General features: G+C 36.2%; 1 protein-coding gene and 1 long non-coding RNA gene across 3 annotated transcripts in view; one reads left to right on the top strand and one right to left on the bottom strand.

Annotated features, from left to right (window-relative positions):
- LOC117343872 overlaps nt 1-214 on the top strand; it is a 3,244-nt gene extending 3,030 nt beyond the window's left edge. The window contains exon 4 of the long non-coding RNA XR_004536092.1: nt 55-214. This is a non-coding gene — a long non-coding RNA (uncharacterized LOC117343872). The remainder of the gene's footprint in view (nt 1-54) is intronic.
- On the bottom strand, nt 136-27,922 carry LOC117343870 (heparan-alpha-glucosaminide N-acetyltransferase-like). Of its 2 annotated transcripts, XM_033906415.1 has the most exons (18): nt 27,800-27,922; nt 18,658-18,791; nt 16,893-17,020; nt 16,494-16,609; nt 15,473-15,542; nt 14,249-14,389; nt 13,661-13,733; nt 13,299-13,438; nt 8,426-8,533; nt 7,229-7,377; nt 5,891-6,003; nt 5,306-5,427; nt 4,914-5,040; nt 4,124-4,210; nt 3,265-3,339; nt 2,816-2,886; nt 1,425-1,537; nt 136-1,190 (listed from the first exon to the last, which is right to left on the bottom strand). In XM_033906415.1, exons 1-18 carry the CDS (start codon nt 27,828-27,830, stop codon nt 1,012-1,014), a joined length of 1,977 nt encoding a protein of 658 aa, XP_033762306.1. In that variant the 5' UTR covers nt 27,831-27,922; the 3' UTR covers nt 136-1,011. The 2 variants fall into 2 exon arrangements, with proteins under 2 accessions (XP_033762306.1, XP_033762307.1); XM_033906416.1 differs by lacking the exon at nt 14,249-14,389.

Below are 27,922 nucleotides of genomic sequence, written 5' to 3'. Positions count from 1 at the left end.
TGTAAATATTCGCTCTATACTACTTACACTGGTCTTAATTTGATTTATTTTCAGGTACATTCATTTCCTCATAAATAAAGGCGGAACAAGGAACAAATATTATCTATACAGAAGTGATATATGATCAACGAGCAATTGTACATATGAAAACATCTTTATTGATTTTAATGAATATATATGACATGTTCTGTATTAAATAAACTTTAGAATTTGATTGGTATCTGTAACATTTTTTTCTTCTTAAGGACCTGACGGTCCGATCCCGGAATGCTAACCCTTAGCCTAAAGCACAGTTTAAATGTTTCATGAAACATTTTCTTCTGGTTTGTTTGTATGTATGTTAAACAGACATTTGTATATTACAGCCAGTGTTTGGCTTTTGGGCATGACATTTCGGAAACTACACTCTGTCGTCTCAATCAGACAAATAACCACTACTCTGATTATTTGTTTGTTTGTTCTATCAATCCGTGAACAGTCGGGGTTTGAGGCGAGATCTCCTTGTAGTAGTTGGTGACTACCTCACTGAAAAACATATGTGAGGCCCGTCGCATGTCATCCAGAGCAATTAGGGTAAAGTGTCTAGCCCAAGGACACAACCATGACAGCACAAACCTATTCTCGTAACTACATGATTTAGATCTATAAAACAAGTTTGACAAATAATCACTTAGGCACATAGATTATGTAAGCCTTACTTATATATGATAAAATTAATTTATATATAAGACCCAACTCCAAGGGTATGCGTTTCTCTACAGAGAAAATCGTGCAACCACATAATGGTTGAAGCAGTAGTTTTGAAACTAAAGATTTTATTTTAATATCGAAATACGTTTTAAAATAAACATCTTTTAAAAACATCTCCTTCGCAGAAAACAACAGTAACTTAAGCGTTCTAGATATGATAACGTCCCTATCAATCATCCATATTCCATCAGTGTTGGTTTTATATGTCATAGTGGTACCTAATATCATAATAGTCTCGCGAGGTTCCAGTTTATGGTCTACCTATAGTGCAACAAATATTTTCTTCCGGAAGAGGATGTAGGCGAGGACTACCCAGATGGACGTATCCCATATCGCTTTAAGGAGGAGCTGCCAATGCTGTGGGGAATCCATTTGCCAGTTCACGGGGAAGAAACGGTAGAACACGTCATGACAGACATAAACCACAATGGAATTCATACCTACAGGGTAACGGAAATAATACATAAAACATGTACAACAAAATGGAAGAAAGTATAGTCTGTATCAAAATTTCCACGAAAATTTCATTTTAATTCAAATGTTTTGTAAAACAGCAAAAAATACTAAATCGAAAAAGGAACCATACAGAGTACTCCTTGATTGCTTCGCTTTTGTGATTTTAAAAAAGAGAGTTTATTGAAAAATGTTTTGTATAATTAAGATAATATTCAAACCTGGATATATGAATGGGTCTCCGTCCCACCAATGGAGGATGTCGATGATGATGTAGAAGAAAGAGAGGACGATGAAAGCAAAGCTAGCGGTGACGAGGATGAAGGACACAGACCTTGATGGAAATAAAGCGAATTTTAAAGTTAAATAAGAGAAGATTTGTAGCGTAATCAAACTTTTCCATAGTATTACTATTATCATCGCTATATGTCAGGTTTTAAATAAACTATAAATAAAAAAATAAAAAAATATTTTGATATTCTTATACCTTCATTAAAATATTTCAGTTGCAGCATGGCAAAAAATATATATCATAAAACATTATTGACATGGAATTTAAACAAAATCCTTTATTTCCTGCCCGTATAAATACACGACAACATATTAAATGACAGGAATGAGCTTCATTAGAAACCGGAATTTTGCAGAATCAACTTTGATGGAGTAAAGAAAGTTTGATTATTTCTTTTCCTATCTTGACATTTTGTTAGATCTGATATAGGACAATAAACTGAATTTATCGTGTAGTGGGTAATTTTAGCGATGTGTTAATTTTAGCTAATTCAGCGGCTAATTTAAAACTTTAAAATGTGAACCACGAAATATTAACGCCACTGAAGATAAAATGAAATTTTATCCTCTCACATTGTGCAAAATATTAATACCTGGAAAGTTCTACGTTAAGGATAAACACGGATGGTGCGAAGCGTGTGTGACCAGCGATTTACGAAATATCAACAGTATATAGTGACAGGTCTGGACTGCTGCATTGTCTTAACTTATGTTAACGGAAGTATTAAGTTATTAATCATCAATTGATATCTTCAAATTTTACATTAGATTCGCATTTTTTTTCCTCTTTTACTGCTCATTAATGGAAATTGGATACTAAAATCCGCTAAAATAAGAATTTCGGGTGGGAAAATCGCTAAAACTAAACCTGTTCAAGAGAGACCGTTTAATAAGATGCAATACAATACTCTTTGTCTCTTTAATTGACAACAAAACGTGTTTTCACTAAACATCTAACCCGTAAAAAAATATTTTAAATCGCAAAATTTCATATTCGCTAAAATAACCCTCCATACGGTATATTGTGTCAATGATTTAGAGGTTTTTTTCTGTCTTTTGTTGGCTACATAATGCTTGTTTTCTGACAAGAAAGACCTCTATGCCGCTCTATGTATAAGCAGAATGTATCTAACGTCAACATTTTAAAATAATTTGTTTATGTTTCTATTACCATTTTATTTTGGCAATAACATGCAGCAGTCAATTTCGGCTCTTTTTTTGTTAGGTGAAGACGTTTAATTCAGTAATATTTGGGCTTATTAGTTTATCGTTTATGACAGAATCCCTTTGGTCAACACTCACGTCCACTGGCGTTACCTACCAAAGATTTTTGTTAAGGGGCACCCAGCCATCGTTCTGCGAAGCCTTGCAAAGCAGGGCACCGATTCCACCCTTAAATCAAATTAAAATATATATATATATATAATAGATGTCTGCATCGATATGGATTTAAATAAAAGAATATTTTATAATCTCACACAGGATGATTTTGAGTTGAATCATCATCAAACGTTTTAAACTAAGTATAGAACGTACTTTAAAACTCAATATAGAAAGCCAGACATTCAAAACTAATCAACGATACTAAACAATGAAACTCGAATCTCTTTATATGAAGTGTTACAAAACATGTCATAATAAAGGCGTTCCGCCCATATAAAAAAATCAAAATATCGGATGCTTACACCTTAACAATTCTCGACCCCCCCACGACTCACCGACAAAGTGAAATGAGGGGAAGTAACTCTGATAGATCAGAATGTAGCTTACCGTGATGATTGCCCAGACAATCCACCGACATATCCTGGAGCTGTGTTTAGGATAGGTGACGATTATACGCCCAGACTGTCAACAGACAATACACATATGGTGTAAAATAGGCGATGACGTCATCAGGAGTGAGAGGAGGAGTTTATGTCTCAGTACGATGTATCACGGACTTGAATGTAGATCATTGTTGTCAGACGTCGAACAATCAACGGACATTTCTTTGCAGATAATTTGTATCTTTTATTTTCATTTAAATTCAACCTTAAAAAATAACATTTTATATTTAGATATCCATGATTGGCGAACGCCGTCAGAAATTTTTTTTAAAGGATGGGTAACCAGAAATATTCTATTTGTTTGAGATTTACAAACTTATTCATCAAAATAGTTTATTATACCGAAAAAATAGTATCCAGTAAACTTGAAATTTGTATCGGTATAATTAAATATTTCGATGCATAAGTTTGTAAGTCTCAAACAAAAAGAAGATCTCTAGTGCCTTTTTTATGTTTAAATTAATACATACATATTGTTATGACAGACCTTCATGCCAAGAAAACATTTAAAACTAACTTTTAATTAATTTGTTATTGTCATAGAGATTCCAGAAGACAGGTTGTTTACTTTTAAAATTTGAAGGAACAGACTAACTACAGTAAACACTTACGGTTTAAGCAGAGCTCAGATTTATCTTAAACCATTTAATAGATTCTGGTTCTAGAATTCGTAGATAGACAATGATTGTTTTCTTTAAAGAAATGTGAATAGACAGTGTGAAAAGATAAACGATAAATATGTATTTTTTTTTTATCACAATAGGATAATTTATTATGTTAAGCATTAAGTCGCTATGTATTACCTGTACACCAAGGAAACAAAGGAAAACAGAGGTCAGAGTTCCGAGGATTCCTTCCGGGTCATGGGCTGTCGTCGTTTGGTATATCCGCTAAGAAAATGGTAATAGTGGCATCGATGATGATTAAATCATAGAAATACAATGGTTAAAAAAAACATAGAAATACAATGTTAAAAACATAGAAATACAATGTTAAAAACATAGAAATACAATGTAAAAATCATAGAAATACAATGTTAAAAACATAGAAATACAATGTAAAAATCATAGAAATACAATGTAAAAACCATAGAAATACAATGTTAAAAACATAGAAATACAATGTAAAAAACATAGAAATACAATGTAAAAATCATAGAAATACAATGTAAAAATCATAGAAATACAATGCTAAAAATCATTGAAACAAGATGCTTAAAATATATATTGCGATAAAAAGATAGCATGATTTATTGAGGCGGGTGAATTACGAAATTTGGATAAACACGATTATCGTTACATTTACGGTACGATTTACCCCTAAATTGTGGTTTATCAGGTACACGATACAGTTCTATAGGCGTATTAAACAATGTATCTGTATCAATTCATAAATTCTGATTTCAATGTGATATTTGTCCTGTACAATCCTTTGTAATAACAAACTTCCTTGTTTTGAGGGGTTAGAAAATTATATACGGTCATTATGATGAATATAATTATCACTATGTTTATTCACTTATATGTTCTTGTAAACTTTATTTACCATTAATTACTTTACTTTTCGGTGGTGTACAGTATTGATGTATATTACCTGAGGCGTTGGATGGTTATAGATGTGTTCGCTACCCAGTACCATCCTATCTATGTAACTTGCTACTCCTCCGGTACAGTTGTAATACGCTCCTCCCTCACTTAGACCCCCGGGACCTACGTATCCTCTGATATCAGAAATATCAGAAGGGATGGATTAAAGATGATTTTTTTTTTTTTTTTTTTAATTTTAAATTTTTTTTTATTTTTTTTTTTCAATCATATGTTTATTATAGCATTAGAACATATGTTAAGAGAGTAATTCATTAATGCAGTTACCATATTAGAAAGAATATAAATGTAAAGTAAAACATTTCGCTGGCTTTCCATTATCTTTGGATGTTTACGATATCTTAGACGATTTATGTTAATGACGTGTTACCCGGTACATACGTGGGGCACCCGGGGACCGGTAAAAATGTAGTGATCGCAATATACGCCACTAGAACACCAAGGGCGATAATCCACTCATGTAGGTAGAGAACAATATCTCTGATAGGCGCAAAACAGCTCTCCTAAAAAAAAAATTTAAAAAAATATTTGTCGCACTTATATTTTTCGATGACTACTAGTACCGGGGTATATACATGTAATGCGTTATGCTAAAACAATGAAATACTCAAAGAGAACTGTAATATTACGTCAATATTTCGTTGAAATACTTTTATTTCTTATTCAGTATTTAAAGAATTAGGAAGGCATATTTTACAGTGTGAACCTGTTGCCACTTACAATGGTAGCCTTGCCATGTCGCTCTGTTTTCTACATCTAAAAAAATCTCCATGTCAAACAGGCAGCCGATAAAGATACATTTCCAATATACATTAGCAATAAGTCGATGAGAAAATCAGGTGCCTGGTTATTAACTATAGAATGAAATAAAAACAGTTTTCCTTTCTAGATTAGCTGCAGGTAACTGGCATTTAATTTTGAATTAGAGAGGCCCTCGGTAATCGCTGAGATACCCAATAACGTTACCTGATGCGAATCCCTTTTCCTTGTAAACGCGAGTTCCATTAGGGCGATCACCAGATAGGTCAGACTAAACCGCTGGAGAACACCAGGAATCCGGATATTGTTGAGGTCCACAGCTGATAAAATATAAACTCCGATATAAACAACATGTTTACATGTCCTGGTATATTGACCTATACTGGATTGTAAAAACGAAAACACACACAAGACCTGGACAGGGAAAGAAACGGTAAGACGGGAAAGAAACGGTTAGACGGGAAAGAAACGGTTAGACGGGAAAGAAACGGTTAGACGGGAAAGAAACGGTAAGACGGGAAAGAAACGGTAAGACGGGAAAGAAACGGTTAGACGGGAAAGAAACAGTAAGACGGGAAAGAAACGGTTAGACGGGAAAGAAACGGTAAGACGGGAAAGAAACGGTAAGACGGGAAAGAAACGGAAAGACGGGAAAGAAACGGTAAGACGGGAAAGAAACGGTAAGACGGGAAAGAAACGGTTAGACGGGAAAGAAACGGTAAGACGGGAAAGAAACGGTAAGACGGGAAAGAAACGGTAAGACGGGAAAGAAACGGTTAGACGGGAAAGAAACAGTAAGATGGGAATGAAACGGTAAGACGGGAAAGAAACAGTAAGACGGGAAAGAAACGGTAAGACGGGAAAGAAACGGTAAGACGGGAAAAAACAGTAAGACGGGAAAAAACAGTAAGACGGAAAGAAACAGTAAGACGGAAAGAAACAGTTAGACGGAAAGAAACAGTTAGACGGAAAAGAAACGGTAAGACGGGAAAGAAACGGTAAGAGGGAAATGAAACGGTAAGACGGGAAAAAACAGTAAGACGGAAAGAAACAGTAAGAGGGAAACGAAACGGTAAGACGGGAAAGAAACGGTAAGAGGGAAATGAAACGGTAAGACGGGAAAAAACAGTAAGACGGAAAGAAACAGTAAGAGGGAAACGAAACGGTAAGACGGGAAAGAAACTTTGTTTACTTTTATAATAATTATATAATTGCTGATGCTAACTTAATCATGTAATCAAAACTCATGTCGTACCGAAATTCTAAATAATTTAAAACTATATATTTGTTCGTATTAAACGCTGACAAGTGAAACTTGCACCTAATTTCTTAGTCATGAAAGCGGATTCAACTATACATCCCACACATTTCAGAGAGTATTATATCCTAGAGATTATACAAACAAATGTAACGGTTACATGTGCATATTTGTCAATAAATACGGATGACGTCATGCCACGTGATATTGCTTCTAACTTTGGAATCATCTAAATATAAACAGGAGATTGAGAGGTATACGAGTCGTAATACAGAAAACATACTTACGTCCCCAGTTTGTATTAAGTATAATCCCAATGGCGAACAACAGGAATGATCTTTTCAATATTTTAAAAAATATTCTAAGTCTGGACTTCCCTCTTCTCAGCATCCCACGGAATGAGAAATTCATTGCGGTTCCCATTATAAAGATGAACCTAAAGCATAAAACAAGAGATATTATATTCTTCTGTCAAATCAGTGTTCTCACTGAGAGTTGAAATCCATGATTAATCTCAATATCTTATGGAAGACATATTTTCTTATTATAGTTATGAAAAATGTTATTAATATATTTTTTAGTGTCCATATGACGTCACATCAACATCATTCACAATGACGTCACGAGGGACCGACTTAATTAACCACGTCTCAAAATATTGATGGTTTAGCCGTGGTATGAGGGGAAAAGACAACCCGAGAAATAAATTTAAAATGTACTACTGACTTAGAGGACGAATCTCACTTTATACTAAATATGCATTTTCTTCACTGAGCTAATAATAAAATGAATTTAGGCATATTATCGTAGGAATTCCTCTGTCTATAAATAAATCATTATAGTAGGAATTCTTTTGTCTATAAATAAATCATTTTATCGTAGGAATATCTCGGTCTATAAATAAATCATATTATTGAAGGAATCCCTCTGTCTATAAATAAATCATATTATCGTAGAAATCCCTCGGTCTATCAATAAATCATATTATCGTAGGAATCCCTCTGTCTATAAATAAATCATATTATCAGCTTCTAAAAAGATTAAAGAATTTCAAAAATCATATAGGCTAGTTTATACACCATGCAAACTTAATGCTATCTAATTTCATGGCAGAATAATTGTTGTATATTATATTATTTTGGAATTCATATTCTTTATTAATTTTTAGTGAATAAATCTCATCGATAGGAATTATTATTGGTCATGAATAATTAGGAAGTCTGAGAGCTATTTTGATGTGGTGATGTACTCACTATCGTACACGTGTATTATACTTATTGTTATATACATGTACATAAATGTGTATTTGGCTGAATCTGACCATGAATGTACATTGTTATATAGATAATATGTAAATGCTCAAGATAAATATATAATTTGAATTGAACTGCCTACAGCAGAGCTTACCGCCCAATTTGTTTTATTTTGTCATTCTTGTGTTCTGTGACATCATTTGATATTCCTCTCTGTATAAGATGACTTACCATGGGAAGACGAGGTCTGCCACAGTTAGACCATTCCATGGGGGGTGTTCAAAGAACCAGTAGCCTCCCCCTCCATAGTTAACGAACACCATGATTACCAAACTTAATCTGAAACATAGTACGTATCACCAAACTTAATCTGAAACATAGTACGTATCACCAAACTTAATATAAAACATAGCACGTATCACCAAACTTAGTCTGAAACATTACACGTATCACCAAACTTAATCTGAATCATAGCACGTATCACCAAACTTAGTCTGAAACATAGCACGTATCACCAAACTTAGTCTGAATCATAGCACGTATCACCAAACTTAATATAAAACATAGCACGTATCACCAAACTTAGTCTGAATCATAGCACGTATCACCAAACTTAGTCTGAAACATAGCACGTATCACCAAACTTAGTCTGAATCATAGCACGTATCACCAAACTTAGTCTGAATCATAACACGTATCACCAAACTTAGTCTGAAACATAGCACGTATCACCAAACTTAATATAAAACATAGCACGTATCACCAAACTTAATATAAAACATAGCACGTATCACCAAACTTAGTCTGAATCATAGCACGTATCACCAAACTTAGTCTGAATCATAGCACGTATCACCAAACTTAATCTGAATCATAACACGTATCACCAAACTTAGTCTGAAACATAACACGTATCACCAAACTTAGTCTGAAACATTACACGTATCACCAAACTTAATCTGAAACATAGCACGTATCACCAAACTTAGTCTGAAACATAGCACGTATCACCAAACTTAGTCTGAAACATAGCACGTATCACCAAACTTAGTCTGAATCATAACACGTATCACCAAACTTAGTCTGAAACATAGCACGTATCACCAAACTTAATATAAAACATAGCACGTATCACCAAACTTAATATAAAACATAGCACGTATCACCAAACTTAGTCTGAATCATAGCACGTATCACCAAACTTAGTCTGAATCATATCACGTATCACCAAACTTAATCTGAATCATAACACGTATCACCAAACTTAGTCTGAAACATAACACGTATCACCAAACTTAGTCTGAAACATTACACGTATCACCAAACTTAATCTGAAACATAGCACGTATCACCAAACTTAGTCTGAAACATAGCACGTATCACCAAACTTAGTCTGAAACATAGCACGTATCACCAAACTTAGTCTGAAACATAGCACGTATCACCAAACTTAGTCTGAAACATAACACGTATCACCAAACTTAGTCTGAAACATTACACGTATCACCAAACTTAATCTGAAACATAGCACGTATCACCAAACTTAATCTGAAACATAGCACGTATCACCAAACTTAGTCTGAAACATAGCACGTATCACCAAACTTAGTCTGAAACATAGCACGTATCACCAAACTTAGTCTGAATCATAACACGTATCACCAAACTTAGTCTGAAACATAGCACGTATCACCAAACTTAATATAAAACATAGCACGTATCACCAAACTTAATATAAAACATAGCACGTATCACCAAACTTAGTCTGAATCATAACACGTATCACCAAACTTAATCTGAAACATAGCACGTATCACCAAACTTAGTCTGAAACATAGCACGTATCACCAAACTTAATATAAAACATAGCACGTATCACCAAACTTAGTCTGAATCATAACACGTATCACCAAACTTAGTCTGAAACATAGCACGTATTACCAAACTTAGTCTGAATCATAACACGTATCACCAAACTTAGTCTGAATCATAACACGTATCACCAAACTTAGTCTGAAACATAGCACGTATCACCAAACTTAGTCTGAATCATAGCACGTATCACCAAACTTAGTCTGAATCATAACACGTATCACCAAACTTAGTCTGAATCATAACACGTATCACCAAACTTAGTCTGAAACATAGCACGTATCACCAAACTTAGTCTGAATCATAGCACGTATCACCAAACTTAGTCTGAATCATAGCACGTATAACCAAACTTAGTCTGAATCATAGCACGTATCACCAAACTTAGTCTGAATCATAACACGTATCACCAAACTTAGTCTGAATCATAGCACGTATCACCAAACTTAGTCTGAATCATAGCACGTATCACCAAACTTAATCTGAATCATAGCACGTATCACCAAACTTAGTCTGAAACATTACACGTATCACCAAACTTAATCTGAAACATAGCACGTATCACCAAACTTAATCTGAATCATAGCACGTATCACCAAATTTAATATAAAACATAGCACGTATCACCAAACTTAGTCTGAATCATAACACGTATCACCAAACTTAGTCTGAAACATAGCACGTATTACCAAACTTAGTCTGAAACATAACACGTATCACCAAACTTAGTCTGAAACATTACACGTATCACCAAACTTAATCTGAAACATAGCACGTATTACCAAACTTAATCTGAATCATAACACGTATCACCAAACTTAGTCTGAAACATTACACGTATCACCAAACTTAATCTGAAACATAGCACGTATCACCAAACTTAGTCTGAAACATAGCACGTATCACCAAACTTAGTCTGAATCATAGCACGTATCACCAAACTTAATATAAAACATAGCACGTATCACCAAACTTAGTCTGAATCATAGCACGTATCACCAAACTTAATATAAAACATAGCACGTATCACCAAACTTAGTCTGAATCATAGCACGTATCACCAAACTTAGTCTGAATCATAGCACGTATCACCAAACTTAGTCTGAATCATAACACGTATCACCAAACTTAGTCTGAAACATAGCACGTATCACCAAACTTAATATAAAACATAGCACGTATCACCAAACTTAATATAAAACATAGCACGTATCACCAAACTTAATCTGAATCAAAGCACGTATCACCAAACTTAGTCTGAATCATAGCACGTATTACCAAACTTAATCTGAATCATAACACGTATCACCAAACTTAGTCTGAATCATAGCACGTATTACCAAACTTAATCTGAATCATAGCACGTATCACCAAACTTAGTCTGAATCATAACACGTATCACCAAACTTAGTCTGAAACATAGCACGTATCACCAAACTTAGTCTGAATCATAGCACGTATCACCAAACTTAGTCTGAATCATAACACGTATCACCAAACTTAGTCTGAATCATAACACGTATCACCAAACTTAGTCTGAAACATAGCACGTATCACCAAACTTAGTCTGAATCATAGCACGTATCACCAAACTTAGTCTGAATCATAGCACGTATCACCAAACTTAGTCTGAATCATAACACGTATCACCAAACTTAGTCTGAATCATAGCACGTATCACCAAACTTAGTCTGAAACATTACACGTATCACCAAACTTAATCTGAAACATAGCACGTATCACCAAACTTAATCTGAATCATAGCACGTATCACCAAACTTAATATAAAACATAGCACGTATCACCAAACTTAATATAAAACATAACACGTATCACCAAACTTAGTCTGAAACATAACACGTATCACCAAACTTAGTCTGAAACATAGCACGTATCACCAAACTTAGTCTGAAACATAGCACGTATCACCAAACTTAGTCTGAATCATAACACGTATCACCAAACTTAGTCTGAAACATAGCACGTATTACCAAACTTAGTCTGAAACATAACACGTATCACCAAACTTAGTCTGAAACATTACACGTATCACCAAACTTAATCTGAAACATAGCACGTATTACCAAACTTAATCTGAAACATAGCACGTATCACCAAACTTAATCTGAATCATAGCACGTATCACCAAACTTAGTCTGAAACATAGCACGTATCACCAAACTTAGTCTGAAACATAGCACGTATCACCAAACTTAATATAAAACATAGCACGTATTACCAAACTTAATCTGAAACATAGCACGTATCACCAAACTTAATCTGAATCATAGCACGTATCACCAAACTTAGTCTGAAACATAGCACGTATCACCAAACTTAGTCTGAAACATTACACGTATCACCAAACTTAATATAAAACATAGCACGTATCACCAAACTTAGTCTGAAACATTACACGTATCACCAAACTTAATCTGAAACATAGCACGTATCACCAAACTTAATCTGAAACATAGCACGTATCACCAAACTTAATCTGAAACATAGCACGTATCACCAAACTTAGTCTGAAACATTACACGTATCACCAAACTTAGTCTGAAACATTACACGTATCACCAAACTTAATCTGAAACATAGCACGTATCACCAAACTTAATCTGAAACATAGCACGTATCACCAAACTTAATCTGAAACATAGCACGTATCACCAAACTTAATCTGAAACATAGCACGTATCACCAAACTTAATCTGAAACATAGCACGTATCACCAAACTTAGTCTGAATCATAGCACGTATCACCAAACTTAATCTGAAACATAGCACGTATCACCAAACTTAATCTGAAACATTACACGTATCACCAAACTTAATCTGAAACATATTGTCCCGTGACCAATTGTGACGTAAAACAATGGTGCTGAATTTGTCATATAACAACCAAATCCTCTTGTATACTTTTGATTTATTGTATTGTATTATTTATTCTCAAATAAATATTGTGTAAACTAACATTGATAACTAGTATACAGTAGAATTAAAGTGTTTGCTAGCGGTAACCTCACGGAACATCAAACCGTTAATAAACAAACAAATATTAATTATCGACCATAAACCTTTTTAACTTATAAGAGATAAATTGTCATATTTTAATCGTTCCATATACTCATGGACATCCTCCTCATCAAATATAATCATTAATCACCAATCAACCAGAACTGTATATCCAGCTTAGATACTAAGATCAGTATGATAGCCCTGTTCATACCCCCTAAATGTGTCCAGTGACTTCAGCCTCTCTTTCCTTGGTTTCTCCTCATCTTCCTCCTCTCTATATAACGGTGGACGTATGTCCATCTCCAGGGTTCCGTAATTGTCGGGAGCAGTTTTCGATACAGTTTTTATATTCTGTTGAAACAAAACAACATTGTCTCGAATTCCATTTTTATTTCAAATGCGATTAATAACATCGGCCATATTGAGATTAAAATATTTAAAATATTTGGTATGATTGCATTGGAAACAAGAGAGGCTGGGTTAAGGTTCTTTGTTGATGAAGTTTCAGTATGGATAGGAACATGTTTGTTTCTGTACGAACAAACAATGGTATAATTTTGGTCTAATGCTTACCGTCACGTGCAGATCATGCCTTGACCTCTGACCCGGGTTAGTAATATTGGCGGACTGTGTACGGGTACGTTTTCTGTAAATTAGAGTAGTAAATAAGAACATTATCATTGTATACATCTTATGTCCAAAAAAAAAGTTGATGCTAAATATTCAGAAATTCTGAAAAATGCAGAAAATATAATAGTAGACGTAGGTATGTATTGCTACACTGCATGCTTACTGATGACGTCATGCGTCTGTAAGGTAGATATAACGTTCATTATATTAAGTGTTTTTTTTTATATATATTTTGTATACATGTTCTGTTAATAGTTATATTATGTGTGTGAATGGTATTCAATGTATAATTGTTCAGAAAATATAAAAGTATTCTTTTGATTTAAAGTTTGATTTAAAGCCTGCATCCGCTAATTGCTCTATTGCCATGAGTATGTAATGCGTCACTGTGTTAGAGAATATGGTTGTACAAGTCGATGGTGTTGCTGTGTGTACAATTGAGAATGTATGTTAGTCCTGTGAACTAGTACAGTAAAGTTGTAGTATAATGATGTTGCGTATGATGGAAAAGTTATATGTCTAAATGTGTACTTGAAGCTTTCCAGTTCCACCCAGCCATGCGTCTGTGAATAGTTTGGCCAGCAGGGACAATGCCTGATCGTGCAGCAAGCTTGACCGTGGTCCGAGTCGTGTAGAAGAAGGTCTACTTCTGGATTGCGGCCAATAGAAACCCTTATCGGATAGCAGTGTAAATATTAGCGTGTGTGTTGTAATACTAATTCTCTTGTGTAACAAGTAGTAAGTGTGCAAAAAGCAAAAAGAATATGTTTCAAGCATCATGGTTCAAATATATAAAAGGGATCTTGGCGCCCACCATTGAATTACTATTAGTATTTTTATTAGTTCTATGTAAGACTGATTATGTTCCACTTTTCCCTTCTTTCCCCCTTTCGACTTTTATAACGCTAATACTTTTCAAGTAAAAGGGAAAAAAATCCTCACATGTTAAAATATAAGATGGCCGCCTTTCGGCCATTTTGTTTTCACAATCAGACTCAAAGTCGATTTGGCAATGCAGGCCCCAAAGGGAACCTTATCATGATATTTGAGAAAAAATACTTCCGTACTTCTGAAGAAACTTCAATTTTCAAAACCAAAGATGTCCAACCCTGACGGAACCAGGGGAAGCAAGGGGGACCTACATATGAAGTTTGTAAAATATGTACCGGTACATCTTAAGAAATAGTGAAAACAAACTTCAAATGTTAAATCAAAGATAACCGCCGTTGTCGGCCATTTTGTTTCCCCAAGCAAAATCAAATGGGCACAACTAGGGACCAAGGGAAACCTACATTTAAAGTTTGAGAAATATCCTTCCAGTAATTCTCAAGAAATTGCGATAACAATTTCAAATGTCAAAATCCAAGATGGCTACCTGTCGGCCATTGTGTTCTCCCAATCATAGTCAAAAACTGAATGGATGAGAAAGAACTTTCCTGTCCTTCTCAAGAAATAGCGATAACAGTGATTGTTTACAGAATGACGGAAGGACGAGCGTACGACGGACAACGGACTAATGGAGATTTGATGATTGTGGACTCAAATGTATATATACCAATATACCATGTTGCACTATAGTTGTTCGTGGAAGTTAATATTGGAAAACTTATAACATAATTTTGTAAAAAATATTACATATGTATAATTTAAAAGATAAATATATTATCTATGGAATACATGATCAATATTACCGCCATATAACGTACATTTTGTATTATCCTATTATATAATCATTCCATCTATTAATTGACATACCTGTAGCAGTATCCCCCGACCTTGACGAGTATGGCGAGCGCTAGAAGTCCCAGGAACACATACAGGATTGCTGAAACAGAGGATTACTAATAAAAAACCCGGATCATTTGATGAAATTCAATCTTGCCTGTGACACGTTAACAAGAGGCCTAATGGACCTGTATCGCTAACCTGTTTCTAAATTGCAACAGGTTGATTTAGGTCATTTTATACGGATGATAAGCTGAATACAACTTTATTCAAATGTAAGAATAGGCTAACTAGGCTTATTCAATCCCAGCATGGCAGAGGCCCAATATCAGGCCCCTGAACCTATTGGCTATTGAGATGAAGCCGTTTTTAAGTTTCGATAACTTGGGTCCTATTCCTGTTGTTATATCTAACAATAAAAATAAGTTTAAATAAAAAAATCAGTCGTTCAGCCAATTTGAACTCTGAATATATGACTGAATATAGACTATGTAGTCCTGAACACCATGGAATTCTGTATATCTAATATCAGGTTTCTGGGTTTCTTGGATATTGAGAAGATATGGAAATGTTCACTCGTCACATCTCGGCCGATTCCGTACCTACATCTAACTGTTTGATGAAGGGTACCGGAATCGGCCGAGGTTAGCCGAATGGGAAATGTTGACGCCGGACAGATGTACTTCGCACCACGGCGTATACGTACCTAAAAATGACGTCGCCGTTTGTAACGCCGAATTTGATTGGCTGATGAGGTGTCGTAATAATTTCTGAGAGAAAAGTCCATCAATATAAATTATGTAGAATTTTTAAGGATTGTGTACAGTGGATTGAATTATAAGGATTAACTTGGATATATTTTTTTGTGTTATGGGGCCGCCATCAAATAAAAACATATTCATGTCAATCCTTAAGTAGTTATCAACAAAAGCCATGGATTTGTTATACATTGTGCAGTGTTAGATACATAATGTGACACCAAATAATAGGTAGGCTTTAAACAATAACACGTATAATACATTATATAAAGTTTTGATATTTTAGAACGTACGCATTTCCGCCGGAAGTGGGTCGTTGGTTAGAAGAACGTCACATCGTTCTGAGGTGTATGACGAATAGTTCAGGTACAATATGTAGTCACCGTTCTCTTTAAACTTTTCCTGTATTCTGTAAAAGTAAATAATGAATACAATTTACTATAAAAAAAATTCCTGTATTCTATATAAATAAATAATAAATACAATTTACTGTAGACTTTTCCTGTATTCTATAAAAATAAACATCCGATTGAAGATAATAAATACAACTACTTAGGACATTTTCTGTATTTTGTAAAAGTAAAGACAGAATAACAATAGAAAGCACGATATACATATAAATATATCCTCATATCTATATCACCACTAATTAGTACAAAATTATAAACTAGGTCAAGGTCACCATGTCGTACTCGCAAAACGTCTCCTGTACTCCATTAGGTTGTCTTCTCTGGAACTTCAGCCTCGTTCCGAATGTTGTATTTACCACGAGGGTTGTGATGATTTCTCCGGGCGCCTCACCCCATAACACATACGGGCACTGCAATCAGGAAGTTATCATCATTTATTGGTAGACATCAGCTTATAATGATACATAGTTGTACAGAAGGTCGGAGTAGTTACAAAATATATATATACTGTAAAGTTGGTTATATTTGCGGTGAATTTAATTTCGTTTTATTCACGGTCATTAAATACAGCACGAAAATAAACACCCACCGAATATTTATACACTGCAGAATAATACCCGCGAAATAGGCCTGACTCTTACAACCGCGAAATATTAGCCCCGCTGTGAAAATGAACAACCATACAGTAGATCAAATAATAATTTAACAAAAAAACAAAAACAAAAACAAAAAAAAATTGTCGGTGACAGTCACTGGTACATTCGGATTGTATATTTGTCTTACTGATATGGAAGTAGAACGCAATAGATATAAATAATCTCCTTTAAAATAGATTATAAATGATATCTCCTGTGGCAAAATACACAATGTTAATCCATAATTTTTTTTCTGTTTGACAGCCGTCATACAGGCCGTATAGATACCACAGTCGTCATGTTTGCCGGTAAGAGATCGTCTAGCCCCTATCTATTTGGATCTTTGAGGTACTACATATATTTACTGTAGTGATTTTTTAAGCCTCCCGGAGCGACTACGCCCTGGTGACTGAATCATTATGACGCTTGTTACCCTTGGTCGTTCTTTGTTGACGCTATTGGGTTTTTTTCTTGTAAACCCTACAAAGTGGGGCGCCCTGTGACACACATTAGCTCTTTGTGGAGGTTTTTTTAGAGTGTTGCTCTTTAACAAGAATTGTTGTTAACTTTATCTGATCAAATTTTATTGAAAATGAATAAAACAAATTATGTAAGGTGTGTAATTTGTGTAGAGATATGGGGATAATTATGTGTATTTAATTCACGATAAAAATTTGAAAAAATTAGAAATAGACTGCACGTTGCCGAAGATTCGCCTAATGAAACATTGAATGTCGGACAATTAAAAAGGTTGACTCGAATGTTATTTTCTCTCTCCTTTGTTTCCTTCGCAACACATAAATATATACATAATGTACATGGATATTGCGTCTGCAGTATGGTATATGATTTGTAACCGAGCGTTTTTATCAGTGTGAAAACCACAAGTTATTTATAAAGATGCATGGAAATGATTTATTCGGCGGCAATTTCTATACAATCAGAAAAACACAATGAAAAACATACTATATAAATATACCTTACACTTTATACCCTTCTGAAGTAAGTAGAGGTACTGTTTTAATCTATCACAGGTTTTATTCTTGTCGTAATCAGCTGTATGAATACTAGAATCAAAATTGGCGTCATTTTGTCGTCGATAATAATTATGCTTTTAATATATACACGCAATGTAAAATGAGAATTTGTGATATTCAGAGAAAACAAGCGTAATGGATGAAATAGTAACTGTGACATTGACCTTGACCCCAAATCCCAGAAACTCAAACGCGTCCAAGATGTTCTGGTCCTTTATCATTGGGTGTAGTTTGATCAACATTTCGCAGGGAATGAAGCCGCTACAGCGCTAACAATATTTGGCATTACGTAATACCTACAGGACGTCCGGAGAAATACCTATATTCCCCCGGTTTAACCGGAAGGGGAATTATAACACCATCAAAATGTCTTACCTTATAGCACTCTGTGTTGATGTAGAATATGGAGGTAGAAAACAACACTGTGGAGTTGATGGTGAGCCAGGCCTCATCGTATTGTATAGAAGGTTTTGTATCAGATTTCTCAGTTACAGCTTGGGTGACGTAACCTACAACACAATAAACAGAGGAACTAGAGTGACGTAACCTACAACACAATAAACAGTGGAACTAGAGTGACGTAACCTACAACACAATAAACAGTGGAACTAGAGTGACGTAACCTACAACACAATAAACAGTGGAACTAGAGTGACGTAACCTACAACACAATAAACAAAGGAACTAGAGTGACGTAACCTACAACACAATAAACAGTGGAACTAGAGTGACGTAACCTACAACACAATAAACAGTGAACTAGAGTGACGTAACCTACAACACAATAAACAGTGGAACTAGAGTGACGTAACCTACAACACAATAAACAGGGGAACTAGAGTGACGTAACCTACAACACAATAAACAGTGGAACTAGAGTGACGTAACCTACAACACAATAAACAGTGAACTAGAGTGACGTAACCTACAACATAATAAACAATGGAACTAGAGTGACGTAACCTACTACACAATAAACACAGGAATTAGAGTGACGTCACCTACAACACAATAAACAGAGGAACTAGGGTGACGTCACCTACAACACAATAAACAATGGAACTAGAGTGACGTAACCTACAACACAATAAACAGTGAACTAGAGTGACGTAACCTACAACATAATAAACAGTGAACTAGAGTGACGTAACCTACAACATAATAAACAGTGGAACTAGAGTGACGTAACCTACAACACAATAAACAATGGAACTAGAGTGACGTAACCTACAACACAATAAACAGAGGAACTAGAGTGACGTAACCTACAACACAATAAACAGTGGAACTAGAGTGACGTACAACACAATAAACAAAGGAACTAGAGTGACGTAACCTACAACATAATAAACAGTGAACTAGAGTGACGTCACCTACAACACAATAAACAGTGGAACTAGAGTGACGTAACCTACAACACAATAAACAGTTGAACTAGAGTGACGTAACCTACAACACAATAAACACAGGAATTAGAGTGACGTCACCTACAACACAATAAACAGAGGAACTAGGGTGACGTCACCTACAACACAATAAACAATGGAACTAGAGTGACGTAACCTACAACACAATAAACAGTGAACTAGAGTGACGTAACCTACAACACAATAAACAGTGGAACTAGAGTGACGTAACCTACAACACAATAAACAGAGGAACTAGAGTGACGTAACCTACAACACAATAAACAAAGGAACTAGAGTGACGTAACCTACAACACAATAAACAGAGGAACTAGAGTGACGTAACCTACAACACAATAAACGCGGAAACCCCTTTTAATTGCTTTAAAGCTTAAATAAAATGTCATTGTTTTATTATGGTAATAAATTATATGACCACATGCAGGTGTGTAAATCCATTGAAATATGCATGCATTTGTTTATAAAGCAACATAAGTATAGGGAACAGAATAAACAGAGCCATAAATTGTGTTGGACTAAAAGGGAGTATAAACTTGGTAATTTATATATACGCATATATATTGTATTCAACACATTAAAACTATGACAGGAATTTCAAATCTATACCTTCGGATCACTAACATTTAGTGTATATTATAACATAGTAACACAAATGACGAAGGAAGACAACTTTTTGACTCGTGCCCTGACCGGGCCTCGAACTCACGATCTACGGCACCCATCACCCATTTTTTACCCTATTTTTGTTGGTGAAATGTACTCTTAAAACAAATCTTATGATTAATTTCCCAGATATATACTTGTTCGAAATTGATGTTGTTTTGGAAATAAGATAAAGATCAGATGTAAATGCAAAAACTGAATAAATCGATTAACAATTCTTATATCCAGCAATTACCAATGCATCCAGAGTAGGAGAATGAAGGAAAATGGAAACATTCAAAAAACGAAACCAAGCACAACGTGATAGTCACTGAACCACTCAACACATACAGGTATACTAAATCATAAAGAAAATAAAAATTTCAACACGTCTTTTAAAAGTACTTCTCTCATATTCTGGACGATTCTTCAGATAATAAATTCTAATGTTGCTGTCCAGAAATTATCAAAATTGTTAAATGATGTTACTGTTAGTTTTAAGTGTTTCCGTTTTCCCTCATTTTTGTTTTTGTTTTTGTTTTTTTGTTGTTTTTTGTTTGTTGTTTGTTTGTTTGTTTGTTTTCCCGTTTCCCCCACTTTCTCCTACCCTTGGGTGCATTGGTGATTCCTGGATATCAGCATTGGTAATCAGTTTTTGTTTTGATATTTTATCTGAAGAATCGCCATTTTGCGACGAAATACGAGTTTTTCATTTTCTTTATGTATTACTTCGTCAGTAAAGATAACTTTTATTGTTTGTGTTATATAAAGTCATATAGATATATATATGTAAGTATTGGAGAAGCACGTCAGAAAATCGCAAGAAAAACTTTAATGATATTAAAATCAAGGAACATCTGATGCGATTTTCAATACAAAGTACTATTAGAGAGTTTTGTGACTATGTACCATCAGAGAGGTGTTGATATCAAGTATTATTATAGAGGTGATGAATACTTTGAACCGAAGCTTTACACTCCAAACCTTGGGAGGTCAGGTTCACACTCCAAACCTTGGGAGGTCAGGTTTACACTACAAAACTTGTGACACAGGTTTACACTCCAAACCTTGGGACGTCAGGTTTACACTCCAAACCTTGGGACGTCAGCTTTACACTCCAAACCTTGGGACGTCAGCTTTACACTCCAAACCTTGGGACGTCAGCTTTACACTCCAAACCTTGGGACTTCGGATTTACACTTCAAACCTTGTGACATCAGGTTTACACTCCAAACCTTGGGACGTCAGCTTTACACTCCAAACCTTGGGACGTCAGTTTTACACTCCAAACCTTGAGACGACAGGTTTACACTCTGAATCTTGTGACGTCACGTTTACACTCCAACCCTTGGGACGTCAGGTTTACACTCCAAACCTTGGGACGTCACGTTTACACTCCAAACCTTGGGACGTCAGGTTTACACTCTGAATCTTGTGACGTCACGTTTACACTCCAACCCTTGGGACGTCAGGTTTACACTCCAAACCTTGTGACGTCAGGTTTACACTCCAAACCTTGTGACGTCACGTTTACACTCCAAACCTTGGGACTTCGGGTTTACACTCCAAACCTTGGGACGTCAGGTTTACACTCCAAACCTTGGGACGTCAGGTTTACACTCCAAACCTTGGGACGTCATGTTTACACTCCAAACCTTGGGACTTCGGGTTTACACTCCAAACCTTGGGACGTCAGATTTACACTCCAAACCTTGGGACGTCAGGTTTACACTCCAAATCTTGGGACGTCAGCTTTACACTCCAAACCTTGGGACTTCAGGTTTACACTCCAAACCTTGGGACTTCTGGTTTACACTCAAAACCTTGGGACGTCAGATTTACACTCCAACCCTTGGGACGTCAGCTTTACACTCCAAACCTTGGGACGTCATGTTTACACTCCAAACCTTGGGATTCAGGTTTACACTCCAAACCTTAGGCGTCAGGTTTACACTCCAAACCTCGGGACGACACGTTTACACTCCAAACCTCGGGATGTCAGGTTTACACTCGAAACCTTGTGACCTCAGGTTTACACTCCAAACCTTGGGACGTCAGCTTTACACTCCAAACCTTGGGACTTCAGGTTTACACTCCAAACCTCGGGATGTCAGGTTTACACTCCAAACCTTGGGACTTCGGGTTTACACTCCAAACCTTGGGACGTCAGATTTACACTCCAAACCTTTGGACGACACGTTTACACTCCAAACCTCGGGACGTCAGGTTTACACTCCAAACCTTGGGACGTCATGTTTACACTCCAAACCTTGGGACGTCATGTTTACACTCCAAACCTTGTGACGTCAGTTTTACACTCCAAACCTCGGGACGTCAGGTTTACACTCCAAAACTTGTGACGTCATGTTTACACTCCAAACCTTGGGACGTCAGGTTTACACTCCAAACCTCGGGACGTCAGGTTTACACTCCAAAACTTGTGACGTCACGTTTACACTCCAAAACTTGTGACGTCAGGTTTACACTCCAAATCTTGGGACGTCAGGTTTACACTCCAAACCTTGGGACGTCAGGTTTACACTCAAAACCTTGGGACGTCAGGTTTACACTCAAAACCTTGGGACGTCAGGTTTACACTCCAAACCTTGGACGTCATGTTTACACTCCAAACCTTGGGACGTCAGGTTTACACTCCAAACCTTGTGACGACAGGTTTACACTCCAAACCTTGTGACGACAGGTTTACACTCCAAACCTTGTGACGTCAGGTTTACACTCCAAACCTTGGGACGTTAGCTTTACACTCCAAACCTTGGGACGTCAGGTTTACACTCCAAACCTTGGACGTCATGTTTACACTCCAAACCTTTGGACGTCAGTTTTACACTCCAAACCTTGTGACGTCAGGTTTACACTCCAAACCTTGGACGTCAGGTTTACACTCCAAACCTTGTGACGACAGGTTTACACTCCAAACCTTGTGACGTCAGGTTTACACTCCAAACCTTGGACGTCAGGTTTACACTCCAAACCTTGGGACGTCAGGTTTACACTCCAAACCTTGGGACGTCATGTTTACACTCCAAACCTTGTGACATCAGGTTTACACTACAAAACTTGGGACGTCATGTTTACACTCTAAACCTTGTGACGTCAACTTTACAGTCCAAACCTAGGGACCTCAGATTTACACTCTAAACCTTGTGACGTCAACTTTACACTCCAAATCTTGGGACGTCAGGTTTACACTCCAAACCTTGGGACGTCAGGTTTACACTCAAAACCTTGGGACGTCAGGTTTACACTCAAAACCTTGGGACGTCAGGTTTACACTCCAAACCTTGGACGTCATGTTTACACTCCAAACCTTGTGACGACAGGTTTACACTCCAAACCTTGTGACGACAGGTTTACACTCCAAACCTTGTGACGACAGGTTTACACTCCAAACCTTGTGACGTCAGGTTTACACTCCAAACCTTGGGACGTCAGCTTTACACTCAAAACCTTGGGACGTCAGGTTTACACTCCAAACCTTGGACGTCATGTTTACACTCCAAACCTTTGGACGTCAGTTTTACACTCCAAACCTTGTGACGTCAGGTTTACACTCCAAACCTTGGACGTCAGGTTTACACTCCAAACCTTGTGACGACAGGTTTACACTCCAAACCTTGTGACGTCAGGTTTACACTCCAAACCTTGGACGTCAGGTTTACACTCCAAACCTTGGGACGTCAGGTTTACACTCCAAACCTTGGGACGTCATGTTTACACTCCAAACCTTGGGACGACAGGTTTACACTCCAAACCTTGGGACGACAGGTTTACACTCCAAACCTTGGGACGTCAGCTTTACACTCCAAACATTGGGAGGTCATGTTTACACTCCAAACCTTGGGACGTCATGTTTACACTCCAAACCTTGGGACGTCAGATTTACACTCCAAACCTTGGGACGTCAGATTTACACTCCAAACCTTGGGCCGTCAGGTTTACACTCCAAACCTTTGGACGTCAGTTTTACACTCCAAACCTTGGGACATCAACTTTACACTCCAAACCTTGGGACGTCATGTTTACACTCCAAACCTTGAGACGACAGGTTTACACTCCAAACCTTGGGACGTCAGGTTTACACTCCAAACCTTGGGACGTCATGTTTACACTCCAAACCTTGAGACGACAGGTTTACACTCCAAACCTTGGGACGTCAGGGTTACACTCCAAACCTTGGGACGACAGGTTTACACTCCAAACCTTGAGACGTCAGGGTTACACTCCAAACCTTGGGACGTCATGTTTACACTCCAAACCTTGAGACGACAGGTTTACACTCCAAACCTTGGGACGTCAGGGTTACACTCCAAACCTTGGGACATCAACTTTACACTCCAAACCTTGGGACGTCAGCTTTACACTCCAAACCTTGGGACGTCAGGGTTACACTCCAAACCTTGGGACGTCATGTTTACACTCCAAACCTTGAGACGACAGGTTTACACTCCAAACCTTGGGACGTCAGGGTTACACTCCAAACCTTGGGACATCAACTTTACACTCCAAACCTTGGGACGTCAGCTTTACACTCCAAACCTTGGGACGTCAGGGTTACACTCCAAACCTTGTGACGTCAGCTTTACACTCCAAACCTTGTGACGTCAGCTTTACACTCGAAACCTTGGGACGTCCGCTTTACACTCCAAACCTTGGGACGTCAGCTTTACACTCCAAACCTTAGGACTTCAACTTTACACTCGAGACCTTGTGACGTCAGCTTTACACTCCAAACCTTGGGACGTCAGTTTTACACTCCAAACCTTGAGACGACAGGTTTACACTCCAAACCTTGGAACTTCAACCTTACACTCCATATTCAGGAAATCAGAGAATCAGAACATTACCCCACCAGACTATAACTAAATTACTAGAAAACAATTATCCTTGACATTTTGTGTTCTCATTTTAATAGAAGTGACAAGTGAGAGGATATATGTATATACATTTTACATGTATGTATACAAAATGTACCTATTGTGATAGCTAACTTTACCTATTTGCACAAACTTATTGAGTTGTTATCATGTATATAAGGCCTTCGTTTGCAAATTGTGCATGACAACGGAAACTGGTGTTTTAGACACCTCTATGCAGAATCACTGGAATGTTTGAACGTCACCTTAATGTTTTAGACGTTTGCTCGCCGTCACAGGTTGTTTTTATTCCTTTGTCGAAGGCATGCCAGTCAGAAAAGTGCATACATGTACATTTATTTGACCGATTACTACATCGGTGTTGTTTGTTTGTTTTCTATTTTGTTTATCTCAGATGACCACGATATGTTTCATAATGACTTGGCAAATTGAAAAACGCCTTTGTGTATCTGCCTTCCGTCCTGGAAAGGGGTCTTTTAAACGTTTTGTCTCTGTGAACCTGTAAAGTTTAAACTCTATCGTTACTTCAAAATTACAGGTTTCCATAATTTTACCATTAAAGTGCATTACGCCATATTGAAATGTTTGTTCCCTAAAGGAATCACGTGATAACCTAATTGGTCTGTAAAGTGGTCAAAGTGGGATAAACAACCAAAGATGTACAACAATGAAGTGAAATTAGGTAATGCATATTTGTATACGAAAACATAGATCCTTAGCTTTCTTTGAAATCTGTCCTTGCCTTGGGGTGTACACTAATAATAGATAGAGTGGTATACCATAGGTGGATTGTAGTTAGAGGCTAGGCTAATTGTGGTACAACTGTGATGTTCATATACCGATGAACGCTTCTATGAGGCTCGATTACATATTGTTCTGGTAACTTTAATATCCATACATGATGGCAAGTTCAACAAGAACCACTTGCTGTTACTTCAAATTATAAAATCTCATCACAACACTAATGTACGGAACGAATTACAAAAATATAAGAAATAAAATTTATTACATTTTTACCAGTGAAATATCAAAAATTATTCATTCTATAAAAGTGATATTTTTTATCATATTTTTCACTAGAATATCACTTTTGCTGATTTGACCAATCAAATTAATGATTAGAAAATACAAAAATAATTGACCAATCAGAAAGCCCGACATATATGTCAGCACCTGGACAGGGGGAACTACTTTTTTTGTTAACAAATTATCGCTGTAGGCCTAGTTAGCATACGGGGTACGTTTCTCGTTGATAAAAAATGTAATAAACAGAATATCTAACAGTGTCTTCAGTAATATATTTGGTATTTGCGCACTCGTGAAAAATATCAAAATATTAGCCCCACTCGTGAAATATATTTGGTATTACTGAAGACACTGTTAGATATCCTCTATATATTCTTATAGATAACATAGTTCTCGCTTCTTGTATTATTGTATAGAATTTGTGACAATATCACATCCGGTAAATCTTATAAACTCGTTGTATCGTAAGCAATTCATTATACGTGTATGTAAAAGTCAATTAAGTATTTTCGAATTAATCATTATTTAAAAAATGGGATATTTGGTTGGAAATATGAATTGTATCCGTGTATAAAAATATTTTTTTGCTGCAAAATGTAGTTTCTGTGGCAAATATTGTTTAATGCAGCGCTTTTCACTTTCCTACAAGAAAATTCAAATGCAGATGTGTTCGATTCATAAAGAATTTAAATGAGAGTGGTTTGTTTATGCAAATGACATGTTATGCAAATGATTTGTTTTCGAATACAAAGGTAAAAAAACTAATATGGAAAGTATTGATATACCATAGCAGTCCATACTTAAACATAATTTATTACCTGAAAAGAAAGAAATTTAGCCATGTGTGAGGTATTTCATTCAGCTATTCAATCTGTCAAGTTAAACAACGTCATATATTTTGTTGGATATGGTTCCCTTGACATATTTAGGACATGCCTTTGTTATTGTTTTTATATATCGGAGAAATAACAAGCTATATTAATGTGCTTGTGTGTGCTGATTTATACATGAATATTCATGATATATCGTGCTACAAAAATGTACTTATAAGATCATGACTTTAGACCAAATGATGTATTTGTAATTATTGAAGGAATGTATGTTAAGATGCCATGCGCTGTTTATCGTTACAATACAATTAACTAGTAGATATAATAAATAAGGATTTGACTATCGCTGTCGTTACACAGAAGAATTACATTCCTCGAGCGGACTGACAGGTATTGTATACCGACAAGACACATGCCGGTATCGCATATTCAAAAAGGTGATAAACGGATTAAATACATAGCATAAATGTCTCCTAACCGGAACATTCTTTATAGAAATGGTTATCCATACCACAAAGTTAAATATAATTAAAATCATATGTATAAATCCATATTCAGACAAAGTAAACTTGTAGATTGTTGGATTAAGCTTGATGTGGTAGTTATTGGTGTGACGTGTATCATGGACAGTATATATATAGACAATATTAGATAATTTCGAATTTGATGACAATATTTTAACTATAGATATACTTACAGAAGAGAAGGAAACACAAACGGTACAACATCTTGAGGATTCCACGATGTAGTTCTATCCACGCGACATCACTGGGATCACTTCACTTTTATGTATAGACATATATACATATGCCGTAATTCT

The sequence above is a fragment of the Pecten maximus genome, chromosome 15 (genome assembly GCF_902652985.1).
Source record: "Pecten maximus chromosome 15, xPecMax1.1, whole genome shotgun sequence".
Taxonomy (NCBI): Eukaryota; Metazoa; Mollusca; class Bivalvia; order Pectinida; family Pectinidae; genus Pecten; species Pecten maximus.
This window is presented reverse-complemented; position numbering and strand designations above follow the sequence as displayed.